Genomic DNA, 15,642 nt, shown 5'->3' with positions numbered 1-15,642 from the left:
GAAGGAGAGACCAGGAGGCAGACGTTTGTTTGCCTGTTCCCTCTGTTCTGAGCCCTGCAGGGGTAGCTGTGGTTAGGGTTCCTGTGCATCAACCACTTCTTTGTTTGCTACAGGTCTGTGGGCCTGAACTCTGCTAGCTATCAGAGCTACTTGTCTGGGGGCCCACCCCTCAGGTGGGAATTTAAAAATTGGGGCATTTACTGTGCTGTTGAAACCCTTTGCTCCTCAGGGAGAAGCTGGGAGTTCGGGGTTCCATCTAATTGTTTATCACTGTGCCTAGAGTGGGACTTCTGACAAGAGTATGTCTCCGCCTTTCCTACCCATTTCGGTGTGGGTATTCTCTCCTGTCAATATTTAGGAATCATTCAACTCGTTTGTGGATTTCTCTCAGAGTGAAGCTCCACAGGTAGCTGTACATTCAGTGTGTCCAGGAGAGAAGGAAAATGGCCTTCTATGTTGCCATTTTGGTCAATTACAAAACAAAACAAACTAGAAAAAAACCCCGTTGTTTTCGTTATTAATTTACTTTTTATGGATTATTTGTGTTTTGGAAATAATATCTTTTATAATAACCAGCAGTCATTCATTCATTCATGCAATAAGTGTTATTGGATTCTATTCTAGATGCTGGGCATACAACAGTGAGTTGAATAGAAAAAATCCTTGGAGTATATATGTTTTAGTAGGGAGGAGACAAAATAAATCAATAAAAAATATGTTATATATCTTGTGGTGATAAGGGCTATCAAGACAAATATAATCAGGTAAGGGTGATAAAGAGTGAGAAATAAGAGTGTTCTTTCATTAAAGTTCGCTAGGGAAGGTCCCTTTGGTAAGAAATTGTTTGAGTGGTGACTTGGAGGATGTGAGGGAGAGAGTTATGTGAGTGTAAGAGGGAGCGTGTTCCAGGTGGCTAGAGAAGCAAGCAAGGACCTTGAGACACTTCTTTCCTGATCTTTCTGAAGTAGAGTATGCAAGGAATTTCAGCCAAGAGCTGATGGCTATGAAAGGCTCTTCATCTGGCCACTTTCTGATTGACACATGGGATTTGGAAACAGATTCATGTAGCTCCGAATATAACCTTTGTTATTCCACAGTAAGCACCAGGACTGAGGAGAGCAGGATAAAATATTTTTTGTGTTTTAGCTGATGGCAAAAAAAAAAAAAAGTGATATCTTTTCAGTCTCTTTGTAACCTATAAATCACTGTTAGGAGACGTTATCATTTTATTCATGCTCAGATTTTTAATCATTTATACATTTTTTGTATACTTGAGATAATATGCAAACAGAACCTAGGGAGACATTTTTTTTTTCACTTTGTATATTGGTTTGCATAGAACAAGAATAGCAAATACTTGTTGGAGTCTGGAAGGTAAGTTAAATGAATGAAACAGGCTGAGGCATAATAAAGGAGTGAGTGGTGGAGACTGGCAAATTGGAGAATTTATGCCCTGTGTAAAAGGGAAGAGGTACTATTTAACTCTTATTCTTGCCATGTGAGAACGTGGGCCTAGTTTTTATTTTCTGATTTTTCAAAAAATGCCTGCAGGGGTTCTTGTTCCAGCATTACTAAGAAGGGTTCAGCAATCTGGAGAAGGCTGTGCGTAGATTAAATAGGAGTCCAGAAACGAAAGATAATTTTGAAAGGCATTTGGGGGTCAGAGGAGCTTAGTTTAAAGCTGTGGTTCTCAACCTTCCTAGTGCTGCGACTCTTTAATACAGTTCCTCATGTTGTGGTGACCCCCAATTTCATTGTTACAAATTGAACATAATTAAAGCATAGTGATTAATCACAAAAACAATATGTAATTATATATGTGTTTTCCGATGGTCTTAGGCGACCCCTGTGAAAGGGGTCACGACCCACAGGTTGAGAACTGCTGGCTTAAAGGAAACTAAGATCTAAGTTCTAAATTCTAAGATTTCCTTAGAATGCTTTTTATTAACACAACTTGTCCTGAGGCGAGGCAGAGATATACACTTCAAAGGGTCAGGGTTTGGTACAGAGTCCACTGTCAGAATGGGGGAATTAGCCTACGGCTGTTCAGGTGTTTGGCCAGTAGGAGGCAATAACATGGAGATTAAGATGCCCTTTAGCTGTCTGGCAGCCAAGAAATCAATTTAACGTATCCTATTCAGGTTTGGGGAACGACCTTGCCACTCCAGATGATTCAGCCTTGTTGAACATGCTGGAATTGGTTTCTGGCAATGCCAGACATTTTTACTTTTTGTGCTAACTTCTGATTTTTAAATGTTCTAAGCTAAATAAAGAGATTTGAAAATACTCTTCAGACTAGACTTGACTAAAACATTCGTGCAGGTGTATAGTCACCAGTTTGCTACCTTCTGGGGTACAACACCATAATTAGTTTTTACTACCTTCTTCAAGGGATTGTGTTGATGGTAATAGTAACAGAATGCTGCAGGATTTCTGCATACAAATGGTTTTAAACACACCATTGTACTACTGCTCTCCTTACGTGGTGCTGAGTGTGTCTGTTCTCATTGTGTTAGGGTACGGCCAGACAGGTCCACTGTCTCAGCGAGCTGGTTATGATGCTGTGGCCTCTGCTGTCTCTGGTCTGATGCACATCACAGGGCCTGAGGTAGGTCTCCTTCTTAAGATTATTCATAATTTTTCACCAGGTGTTCCAAAAGGATTTTCAGTCTTTACTAAACGATTAAACTTGAGTTAATTTTAGAAAGAATCCAAGGAAAGCGAATGACTTACTAAAGTTATCTATATGCCCTCGATGTGAATATGGCCTCATAGAAAATAACACTCTTTTTAGCAAGAAGGAATAGAGTGGAAACACATGTTGCATATGTATTATGTCCTTCAAGTTCAACATAAGCACCTTCATGCAATTTAGGAATAGTATTTCTGTTAAGCAGAATGGCTGACTAGACTGGTGCACAGATGTCCATTTCTACAGAGTGCCTTCACTTGGCATGTGTACATAGTGGAGGGTTTCTTTTTCTCTCTGGAATAATGTAAGTTGTTATTTATTTTAAAACTCATTAATAATGCCACAGGTGTAGTTGTGTCTGATTGTTATATGCATTAGATTCTGACAGTGAAAAAGTTAATTTGATTTCATAGTAATCCTTCTTCATTGATGACAGGTAGGGAAGTTCCTAAAAGGTATATAGTGGCCAAAATGTGCTTGGTTAGAGCAGACTCTTAGAAAATGCACATTTGGGGAAAATAATAAGAAAGTAAAAAAAGGTGTGAAAGCCTAGTAAATAGAAATACTAAAAGACATTCATTCCCCAAACAAAATAGATTGATAGTCTTAAAAAACTGTTTCCAGTAGGTGTTTCTTCCCTGAATTACTTGCTTCAGTTAATTCTTCAGAAAGTATTGCTGTAGTGTTAGGATAAATAGGCAGAGTGCCTTTGTCGTCTTCTTCTTCTTCTTTTTTTTTTTTTACCATCTACTTCTTTCTATTAATTTTAAAGCAGGCGCTAGGATTTTAGTGACTTTAAGTATAAGGTCTTTTGTATTCTTCTCTGTTTTATTTTCACCAGTCTTAGAAAAAATGTGTATGGCCTTTCCTTAAAATATTCAAGTGCACTGATTTTTTTTCTATCCCTTGTGAGAATAGAGGATGGATATCTCGCTCTTTACTCTTATCTTATTAAAGTTCTTTTATGTATAAGGCATGATTGTGAGTGGTCTTATTTAAAAGCACTGAACTTCAATTGTGAATATGTGAAAGGATCTTGGATTTTTTTTTAAAAATATATTTTATTGATTTTTTACAGAGAGGAAGGGAGAGAGAGATAGAGAGTTAGAAACATCGATGAGAAAGAAACATCGATCAGCTGCCTCCTGCACATTTCCTACTGGAGATGTGCTCGCAACCAAGGTACATGCCCTTGACTGGAATCGAACCTGGGACCTTTCAGTCCGCAGGCCGTCGCTCTATCCACTGAGCCAAACCAGTTTCGGCGGATCTTGGATTTTTAAATTTGTATATTCAAAAATTAAAACGGATTAACACAAAAACAACTGAGGTAGGTGAAGGATTACTGTGGCTCCTTTAGTATATCTTTTCTCGAGATACCGTAAGGACAGCACCCCAGCACTCAGCTTATTTAAATGTTGAATTTGTTATCGGTGGAAGAGGGGTATCCCTTTCCCCACTGGGTGTTGGGGGTGGTGTTCTTATAATATCTTGAGGGAAATAATTTTCTGAGACTCCATAGGAGGATGAGTGGTTTTTATTTGTTTACATCCCAGGGTTTTCAAAGCCCCATTTCCCTTAATCCAGACTTGGAAGAAGTGCAGCTGGGGATCCAGTAGAGCTAAAAGCAAAGTCTGTCCAGCGTTTCCGTCCCATGTTGCAGCCAGGTCCAGTTCAACATTTGACTGTTTGCAGCCCATTAGTCCATTGTGTGTGGGGGTGCACCTGGCGTGGGTCCTGTGGTTGAACGCAGGGAGCTAAGCCTAAGCCAGGAGCCAAGTGTGCCCAGAAGAACCAAGAGCTCAAACTCCTTGTTTAGGGGATTAAATATCTCAAATCTTTGCACATTTGCTGTGGCCACGCCCATTCTGGCCAATGACCTATGTTCACAGGTGTTGCTGACAGCAAGCATCTTTGCTAGTTCCCCCCAACTTTCCTGGGCATGGGTCTATCTCCCCTCTCCCCGAAATGTCCAGTCCCTTCCTCCAGGAATCTGTGAGGAATACACTACTGGTTCCTGGGGAGTGTAAAGCTTTAGCTTCCTGGTGAAGCTGCCTAAATGACATGCCTATACTATTTGGCCTTCTCTTTGCTCCTTTCCTGTTATTAATAACTAGAGGCCTGGTGCATGCGATTTGTGCACTGGTGGGGGGCGTGGCCTGCAGAGATGGGCCAGCTGTGGGAGTGCCGCTGAACCCAGTCAGCTGAGTGGCTGTGGACCCGCCCTCAGAGCGGCTGCCCCCTGGTCTGGCATCTTCTGTGGAGCCAGAGCACTCGCCTCTCCAGGGGACCTGGTTGGGGCCGGGCCCAGGGACAATAGCACTGAGAGGCGGCAGAGTAGGCCTCAGTCCCAAGGTGGCCATGAACCCGTCTCCCAGCCTCTGGTGTCAGCTCTGTGAACTCAGCAGCGGCGCTGTACTGTCTGTGGGCGTTAGGAGGAGGCGACAGGGAGTGAGGAGGAGGAGCCTAGGGTGAGGAGGGGAGGTTTGCAGCTTGGGTTTCTCCCTGTTGGCCCCGGGGTTTGCAGCAAGAGCAGCCACTCATCCCAGTCAGCTGAGCAGAGCTCCCACTGTGGTAGCGCACTGACCACCAGGGGACAGCTCCTGTGTTTAGTGTCTGCCCCCTGGTGGTCAGTGCACGTCATAGCAGCTGGTCAACCGGTCGTTCTGGTCATTCCACTGTTAGGTTGTTGGGCTTTTATTCACTGAGCCAAACCGGTTTCGGCAAGGTTGTTGGGCTTTTATTATATAGGATTAGGTTAATTACAACACTATCAATAGGACAAAAAAGGACTTTTAAGTATACACAAATACCAATATAGAAAGGGAGTGCACATTGGGCACATTGTTTTGAAATATCCAGATTATGCATGGATAATATTTACTTACTTCAAATTCCTCTCATTTGGAGGATGCTCATCCTTGGTTATTAAACCTGCAATTTCTAGGGTAGGGACAGTGTCACAGGCTTCTTGCTCTCCAACCTCACATCTAGTCTATGGTTTTACAACCGTATGCCAACACTCGCTCCACTTCTAAAATCTGCGCACGGACCCTCTCTTTCCCAGACTCAGCTTCAAGTCATCCTGGGCTTGTCTCTCCCCTGCTATGTTATCTGGGAACTTTAACCCTCACAGTTTTTTTGTTAAGTCCAGTTCCTGTCATTATCTTTATTATCTTCATTGATGACCTATTTAATGTCTTCATTGAACAGTCTTGGGAATCGGAAAACCAGAATTTGAACTTTCATTTTGTCATTCAGTGTAACATTAGATAAGTTGTCTGACTTCAGTTTTCACTTCTGTAAAATAGGGAAAATACATTTTTATTTTAAAAATATTTTTATTGAATTTAGAGAGGAAAGAAGAGGGAGAGAGATAGAAACATCAATAATGAGAGAGGATCACAATCAGTTGCCTCCTGCACACCCCACACCCGGGATTGAGCCCGCAGCCTGGACATGTGCCCTGACTGGGAATTGAACTGTGACCTCCTGGTTCACAGGTTAATGGTCAACCATTGAGCCACACTGGCCAGGCGGAAAAATATATATTTTTAATTGGTAGTGATAAAGTTGTGAACTGATGGTAGAGGCATCACCTGAATTATATGAAAAAACCACACTGAAGTCTAATTCAAATGCCTATTTATAGGCAAGGAAGTGAAGCTGCTTAGGAGTAGATTCTATAGCTCTCGGTTCAGTGTTTCAACTATTAAGTGGGATTTCCTTCATGTAAGGGAAAGAATACTTTATGAAAATTAATTTTGTGACTGTTAAAAGCATAATTTTAACTTCAGTGAGTAATTTGAGTAGAGTGTGTGTTTAGAATAGAAGATTCATATACTGTAATAATTTCAGAGTTTGTTCTTATGAACTGTGAAGGCAGAGACTATGGTGACTGTGTTCATGTGCACTAAAATCCTCATTTGATATGAATGTGCCACTTTTTGTTCTCCATATTGTTCTTTGTACTTCTAAATAAGTTTTTCCTACTAATTAGGACTGTAAATAATACTTACAGTGGTTTTCATAATCAAAATATTACCTTGGAAACTTAATTTTCTGTTGATTGTTTTTCCAAATTAATTTCATTTTTTAAATGTATTTTATTGATTTTTTACAGAGAGGAAGGGAGAGGGATAGAGAGTTAGAAACTGAGAGAGAAACATCTATCAGCTGCCTCCTGCACACTCCCCACTGGGAATGAACCCGCTATCAAGGTACATGCCCTTGACCGGAATTGAACCTGGGACCCTTGAGTCTGCTGGCCGACGCTTTATCCACTGAGACAAACCAGTCAGGGCTAATTTCATTTTTAATCCCTACTCTCCTCAGCCAACAATCAAAGTCTAAGAATTCAAATTTCTAAGTATCTCTTCAATCCATCCATCCTCCTTTCTCTGTCCTTGATTGAGGTTCTCATCTTCTCTCTCCCCCTCTGAACTATTGCCAAATTATTTTATGAGTCGCCTAGCATCACACCAAGAGTCTTTTAAAAAGTCCCATTTTTGTAGCTTTTTATGTTCATAAAGTGCTTTGATGCATCTTTTGTTATTTAATTCTCATATCTACCAATGAGGTAGATTTTATCATTACCCTCATTGAATAATTGAGAAAAAACTAAGAAAGGCCAGGACTTTTCCAGAAGTATTGAAGTTAGCAAATGGTGGAAGAATTCATATTTCAGAAAATAGGTCATTAAAAAAATTAATGTGCTCCCAGGTAAAAACAATATTTTCTGTAGATTACAGTAGTATAATGAATGACTCAGCACGAAATAAATGTATGACTTATAGACACAGATACATTTAAGAATAATTATTTATTTTGAAAATGAAACTACTTAAAAAAGAAAGTTTTAACATTTTTGTTGTTTTATAAGTAATTAGGCTGAGTAATAAGACTAAGGAGAAAAACGCTTGGTGACTTTTCAAATTCATGCCTCCTAATTGAATTATCTGCCAGAATTTATTACACTTTATTGCATACATCTTTTAAAAACGAAAACAAGATTATAAATAACTAGAGGCCCGATGCATGAAATTTGTGCAAGGGTCTTGGCTCCTGCCTGCCGTGGTGGCCACCTCTGTCTTGGCCCCCGCCCGCGGCAAGGCTGCCTCTGCTGCAGCTTCGTCTGGAAGGTCATCCAGTCTAATTAGCATATTATGCTTTTATTATTATAGATAACTTAGAAAACAGATGACCTTTCATTCTTTCTCCTCCTTTCCTTCCTTTTCTACAATCTATTTCATTGGGCAGACTCTGAAAGTAGGGAAACAGACATGGGAAAATGAATGAAAATGTTAAATAGTCTTAAATTGTGTCTGGAAGATAATCTTTTTAAAATTCTTAATTTTATAATTTAGGATATTGTGATACGAAGGAAACAAAAACTTTACAACTATTTCTCTCCTGTTTTTTTCCTCTTATTTTCCAGCTTGCATTATTATCATTATTATTTTTTATCTTTACCCAAGGACATGCTTTAGAGAGAGGAAGGGAGAGAGAGAGAGAGAAAGAGAGGAAGGTATATAGATAGATAGAGAAAGATATATATATATATAGAGAGAGAGAAACATCTATGTGAGAGAGAAACATTGATCAGTTGTGTTCTGAATGTGCCCCAACTGGGGAGCCAAGCCTCAACCCAAGTATGTGCTCTGACCATGAATCGAGCTGGCAACCTTTCGTTGCCCAGGACAACACTCAACCAACTGTGCCACTCTAGCTGGACTAGCTGCTATTATTTTTTAAAAATAAAAAACACTATAAGATTTCTGCCATCTCAAAATTGTCATATTTTATTTTTAAAGAAATACTTCAGGTTTTACTTTTCAGCATTTTTATTTTTAAAAGTTTTATACTTACAGAAAAGTTACAAAAATGGTACAGAAGATTCCAATACTCTTAATTCATAACCTTCATCATTACCCTATACTGTATATCCTTCACCATTTTGTAATATTAACACTACAAAACCATAGTACAATGAATGATCAAAACTAAGAAATTAACACTGGTACAAAATTATTAACTAAACTCCACACTTTATTCAGATTTCAGTAGTTTTCTAAGTAATGTTCAGGCTTTACTTTTAATGAGTTTTTGAATACATGGATAAATAGGGGAATGAAGGAGTCTAAGAAAATAACATTGATAATAATGACCATGGAGAAACACATGAATGAATATGAAAAGTGAGTAATTGAGAAGACTCTTAATATTTTATTTTATACTTTTTCCTTCCACTGTAATTATATATCGTAAGTCTTGAGTAAAATTTTCCTTTTCTGATGCCTTAGTTTTACAGGAAAGTCACCAAAGATTGTTCTTACAAAAGAGTTTTGTTAATGTATTAAAAGAGATAAATACATTTAAAGCGGTTTCTAAGAGAGTATAAAAAAAACAAGTCATTCTACTAATAATTTTTAGAATTAAAATTTAGTAAAATATAAACAAGGTAAAATATATAAAAAAGAACTTAAGACATGTTTACAAATTTTATTTTATTTGGTTTGGCTTTGGTTGGTAGGGGATAGGGCAAGAAATTCAGCAAATATACAGTCAATATAAATATATTCTTACCACCAACAGATATCTATAGTAGTTTGTTGTATTTCTTTAGTGTGTGTTTGCATATACAGTTTTTTCTTCTATTTGACCTTAGAATACTTGAGAAATCATATGATGGTTTTAATTTTCAATTGTCTCTGTTTTTCTCAACCCAACTCTTAAATCAGGACGGAGATCCAGTTCGTCCAGGAGTGGCCATGACTGACCTTGCCACTGGCCTGTATGCATGTGGAGCCATTATGGCTGGATTGATACAAAGATATAAAACTGGAAAAGGACTGTTCATTGATTGTAACCTACTGTCATCTCAGGTACCAATCCAAATAACATTTTAGATAATGTAGTAAAAGCACGTATCTGGGTTATACTTTTTCATACTACATGCAGTGATCACATCTGAAAAAATAGAAAACAAAACAGAAAAAAACCAAAAAGCTGCTTTGTTTTGATGTATTTAATTGTTGCCATATTAAAATAACCACAAAAATTTTGTTGTATGTAGACATTGCCACTGAACTAGATTTTAGAGACAGTTTTTATTGTAACAGATCTATTACAAGAGTGTAAGTGTTTATATTTTATTGTCACACTAGAGGCCTGGTGCATGAATTTTTGCGCGGTTGAGGGGTCCCTTGGCCTGGCTGGCGATTGGGGCTAATCAGGGCCGTGAAAGGTTGGCTGGGGGGAGGGGCCACAGGAGGTTGGCTGGCTGGCGGGAGGGTCCGTGGGAGGTTGGCCAGGCGGCCCTATCGGAGCTTATCAGGGCTGGTTGGCTGGGGGAGGGATCGCGGGAGGTTTGCTGGCTGTGAGAGGTTGACTGTGGGAGCACACTGACCACCAGGGGGCAGCTCCTGCATTGAGCGTCTGCCCCCTGGTGGTCAGTGCATGTCTTAGTGACCTACCAACTGGTCGTTCGGTTGTTCAGTGGGTCAGTTGGTTGGTCGCTTAGGCTTTTATATATATAGATGACCTCTGTAACTTATTTTGACCAAGATTTCTTCACCTTCTTTGTGCTATGGACCCTTTGGGTATTCTGGTGAAGCCTGTAGACATTTTCTCAGAATTATGTTTTTAAACATGTAAAATGATATAGGTAGGTGTACAAAGGAAGGCAATTTTATTGAAATGTAGTTATTTCAATGTAAAAACAAATTCTTGCTATATCATTTATAATTCATACTGTATACATTAATGTGTTATACCATTTACATGAAACCACAAGATCTAATAGTGAGTCCAATAACTATTGTCATTTGAGGTATTGAGCATAAACAACATTTAAAATAGGTGCAATAACTATAATATGATATGAAAATGTATATTATTTATTAGTGATCAAGTCATAGGTACTACTATGGTACCTGTCCTGTGTTTGTTGACTTGTTACCTATATTCATACTTGAAGAAAATGCTAAACTTTATTTAGAGTTTGATGAAAATAAAGATATGTTTTTTTTCTTTTATTAAAAATATTTTAAAATATGCTTTTATTGATTTTAGAGAGAATGTTAGGGTGTGGGATAGAGAGATAGAAAAGTGAAGAGAGAGAAACATCGAATGGCTGCCTCCTACATGCTCCCTACTGGGGACTGAGCCTGCAACCTGGGCACGTGCCCTGACTGGGGAATTGAACTGGTGATCTCTTGGTTCATGGGTTGACACTCACCAATGAGCAACACCAGCCAGGAAATATATATTTTTTTCCATTCAGGTTAATTAGGTCCCAGAATTCTTTCCATGGACTCTAGATTAAGAACCCCTGGTTTAGATAGCTATCAGTTATGTTATGCTAAATACTAAACTAATGGAATAAAAGTGTTAACTCTCTTTCAAATGGACATTTTGCCTCTTTTTAACTAGAGCAGACCAAGTTGCTGTACCATATGTGAAGCTGATTCTGACTAGGTAATTTTTTAGGGATACAAAAAAATGTTTAATTTGTACAAGTAAACATTTTACTGTAAGGAAAATTACTCTATAAACAGAGACCTCAGTTGGGTATTTCATATTTAAATGGCATACATGGGAAAATAATAAATTTAGAATACTGCTTTGGAGATTATCTTTCTCTTAGGCAAAATTAAAGAAGTGTGTGAAAGTGAAATACTATGTATGGGTTTTCAACGCTAGCTTTGAGTCACAGTCAGAATTTTAATGATTATATAACATGGTAAAAGAACTCTCTCTAAATGATCTGTCTCCTTAACAGCGAAACACAAATGTTAGTTATGGGAAGAAGCTGAAGTTTTTTTCCCCTTCCCTTTATTTTGCATCTGTAAGGAACGTGAAATTAGTTAAGTGACTGGCTAATGGTTGCACATCCAGTAAGTATGGATGCCTGGGAGAGTTCATGGGTGTGTGACCAGTTCAGTCACAGAAGGCCCTAGGCTTAGTTTAAATATTTTGTCGTCATTGCCTTGAAATTCTTAGTCATTTTAAGCAAGAGGCCATACATTTTTTATTTTGCTCCAGTACTTAACAAATTTCGTAGCTGGGCCTGGATTTGGGACTCTACTTATGTCTCCTGATCTCTACCTAGATTGCTTTACATTTATGTTAATGATTAATTAATTAGCTTTGGAAAAAGTATTGTGGAGTTTAATTTTCTTCCAGCACCTAACACAGTGATTTACAATGTCAAAGTCTGTGGTTCTGTGGTTTTTCTGGGGGTGGGGTTGGATACAGGTAGAATCACTGCTAGGGTTGTTTCAAAGTGAGGGAACAGTAAGGGCAAACTTAATGCATATATACCAGCCCTTTTGGGTGTGTGTCTATATTTATTGTTCATGTTACTCCTTGAGACTGTAAGTTTCAGGAGTGCAGGAATAATATTTGTTCTTGCTTTCATTGGTATCCTCACAGCCCAGCTTAGTTAGTATTTGTCAAATGCAGACTCAACCAATCTTTTGAAATCAGTGGGAGATCAGTTGTTACCAATGGATATGTCTCATGGCCCCTAGGTTTGCTAGAAAAAGGTAGAGAGCCATTGAGTTAGGGTACTTGATAAACAACTAATGTTGATATGATTTGCTTTTGGCAAATATGGTAGCAGGGTTTTAGCCTATTGTGCTGTAGCAAACTAATGTAATCAGAGGTTGCTAAGATTATTAGTGCATTTAAAACTCATTAACCACCTTTTTGAAAATTGGGATATAATTGACATGTAACATTATATTAGTTTCACATCGACAACATAATGATTTGATATTTGTATATACTGTGAAATGATCACCACAATATTTAGTTAATATCTGTCACCACAGTTACATTTTTTTCTTGTGATGGGAACTTTTAAGATCCACTCTCTTAGCAACTTTCAAATATACAATTCAGTAACATTAACTATAGTCACCATGCTGTATATTACATCCTCATGACTTATTTATAACTGGAAGTTTGTACCTTTGACCTCCTTTACGCATTTTGCCCAACCTCATCCCCTGCCTCAGGCAACCACCTATCTGTTCTCTGTATCTATGAGCTTGGTATTTTTTTAAAGATTAAAAAAAAATATTTTAGATTACACACGTAAGTGAAACCAGCCCAAACAACCCTCAGGTTCTTTTGCCTGACACCATGAAGCCAAACACATGACCCAGGTGCTGATGAAAGGAAAGTGATTTATTTCGGTACCGACATCCTGAGAAGATAGCAGGCTTATGCTTTAATAACCATCTTAATACAGTGGGGCCTTGACTTATGAGTTTAATTCGTTCCGTGCCGGAGCTCGTAACTCAAATTACTCGTATGTCAAATCAAAAGTGAACAAGTGAGACACGTGATGCTGGGCTGATGTTCACTGTGAGTTCGCTGCGCCAACTAGCGGTGGGGTATCTGAAGCTGGCTTGTAACCCGAATTTTAGCTCGCAACTCAAAGCAAAAAATCGGCTGAGAGATGGCTCATATCTCAAAAAACTCGTTAGTCGGGACACTCGTAAGTCAAGGCCCCACTGTATCTCAGGGTAGGCAAAAGGGCTTTTATAGGGGGAATCGTGGAAAGAAGGGAACTAAGGAATCCTGGCAGTGTGTAGTTTCGCATGGGGGCGGGGGGGTTCGATGCTCTCTTTCATGGGTGTCAGTGTCTCGCATCTTTTCTCTCTGTGGGTTTTATTTCTGGGGACAGGATGTTGTAGGCCTGGCCAGCCATTGGCATCTGCTACACTCCTGTGGTTGAAGTTGGCGAAAAGGGGAACTGGAACTGCTGCTGCCTATAACATGTTTAATGTGAAACTATTAATATTTTAGACTATGAGTTTTGTTAGTATATTTAATTCTTGGTTAGTTAGTTAACTGTGAGGCTTGTTTTTAATACTCTATACCAGCCATGGGCAAATAACGGCCCGCGGGCCGGATCTGGCCCGTTTGAAATGAATAAAACTAAAAAAAAAAAAGACCGTACCCTTTTATGTAATGAAGTTTACTTTGAATTTATATTAGTTCACACAAACACTCCATCCATGCTTTTGTTCCGGCCCTCCAGTCCAGTTTAAGAACCCATTGTGGCCCTCGAGTCAAAAAGTTTGCCCACCCCTGCCCTATATCCTGTTATATAAGTCAGATCATATGGTATTTGTCTTTCTCTGTCTGACTTATTTCACTTAACATAATACCGTCAAGCTTCATCCATGATGCTGAAAGTGGCAGACTTTCCTTTTTTTTTTTTGGCCGAAAAATGTTCCATTGTATATAGTTAGCTGTTGAACAACATGGGTTTGAACTTCATGGGTCTACTTATTCGTGTATTTTTTTCCCAATAAGTATACAGTCTGCTCTCCATATCCCTGGGTGTCACATCTCCAGATTCAACCAATTGGAGATTGAAAACAGTATTTTTCTATTTCTTTTTAAAATTTTTACTTTAAGTAATATTTTATTCTTTAATTACAGTTGATATACAATATTATATTAGTTTCAGGTTTATAACCCAGTGATTAGATATTTATATAACTTATGAGTGATCACTCTGGTATATCTAGTACCCATCTGACACCATACGTAGTTATTACAATAGTATTGGCTGTCTTCCCTATGTGGGATTTTATATCTCCTGACTAGTCTGGAACTACTAATTTGTATTTCTTAATTCCTTCAACCTTTTCTACCTGTTCCCTCAACCCTCCTGCCATCTGATAACTGTCAAAATGTTTTCTATATCTATGAGTTCATTTCTGTTCTGCTTGTTCATTTATTTTGTTTTTAAGATTCCACATGTAAGTGAAATATATGGAGGTCTTATTTTGTTATCCATTCGGCCTTCATATGGCTTTTGATTGGAACATTTAATCCATTTGCATTTAAAGTAAGGGGTGTCCAAAAAGAAGTAATTTCGATAGAAAACACAGGTTTATAATTAAAAATTGTAAATTTTTTATTGATTCATAAAGTATACAGTATAGGGTTATGTATGGAATAGCATATTGGGTAAATGGCCTCCGCAGTGCCACATGACATACAGCCCGAGAAACAATTCAATTACTGCATGAGTCATTTCCTGGTCGTGCAATTTCCCATTTTGGTGATCAGAATTGGCTGCCCAGATCATGTGATTTAACGCTGTTGGACTTTTTTCTTTGGGGTTTTTTGAAGTCTAAGGTTTATGCCAGCAAGCCCATGACCACCCATGCCTTGAAGGAGGAAATTGAGCGCTGTATCAATGAAATTCAGCCACATTTATGCAAAAACGGTCATGGAAAATTTCAACAAAATAGTGCATATGTGCCAGCAAAGCCGTGGAGGCCATTTACCCGATATGCTATTCCATACATAACCATACACTGTATACTTTATGAATCAATAAAAAATTTACAATTTTTAATTATAAACCTGTGTTTTCTATCAAAATTACTTCTTGCGTGAATTTTGGGACACCTTTATTTGCTGATAGGTATTTATTGCCATTTTGTTATTAGTATTTTTGATTTTTTTCCTCCTTCTTAAAGAAGATCCTTTAATATTTTTTTGTAATACTGATTTGGTGATGTTGAAGTCTTTTAGCTTTTTCTTGTTTGGGAAGCTCTTTATCCATCCTTTGTTTCTAGCTGATAGCTTTGTTGGGTAGAGTAATATTGGTTATAGGTCTTTGTTTTTCAACACTTTGAATATTTCTTGCCATTCCCTTCTGGCCTGCAACATTCCTGTTGAGAAGTCAGCTGACAGCTTTATGGGAGCTCCCTTGTAGGTAACTGATTGCTTTTCTTTTATTGTTTTTAATATTTTCTCTTTTTCTTTAACCTTTGGCATTTTAAGTATGATGTGGCTTGGTGTGGACCCCTGGGTTCATGCTCTTTGGGACTCTCTGCACTTCCTGGACTTGTATGTCTATATTCTTCACCAAGTTAGGGAAGCTCTTCAGCATTCTTTGTTCACATAGGTTTCAA

The 15,642-nt window shown here is 38.4% G+C and overlaps 1 protein-coding gene across 1 annotated transcript in view; it reads left to right on the top strand.

The window, feature by feature from the left end:
• The window catches only part of SUGCT (succinyl-CoA:glutarate-CoA transferase), a 536,095-nt gene that overhangs the window by 37,578 nt on the left and 482,875 nt on the right, over positions 1-15,642 (top strand). Inside the window, exons 7-8 of the mRNA XM_006757246.2 lie at positions 2,517-2,608; positions 9,433-9,576. Coding sequence (XP_006757309.1) covers positions 2,517-2,608; positions 9,433-9,576 — 236 coding nt within the window. The remainder of the gene's footprint in view (positions 1-2,516; positions 2,609-9,432; positions 9,577-15,642) is intronic.

This window comes from Myotis davidii, unplaced genomic scaffold, assembly GCF_000327345.1.
Source record: "Myotis davidii unplaced genomic scaffold, ASM32734v1 scaffold573, whole genome shotgun sequence".
Classification (NCBI taxonomy): Eukaryota; Metazoa; Chordata; class Mammalia; order Chiroptera; family Vespertilionidae; genus Myotis; species Myotis davidii.
The sequence above is the reverse complement of the archived record's forward strand: the minus strand, read 5'-3'. Positions and strand labels throughout refer to the sequence as shown.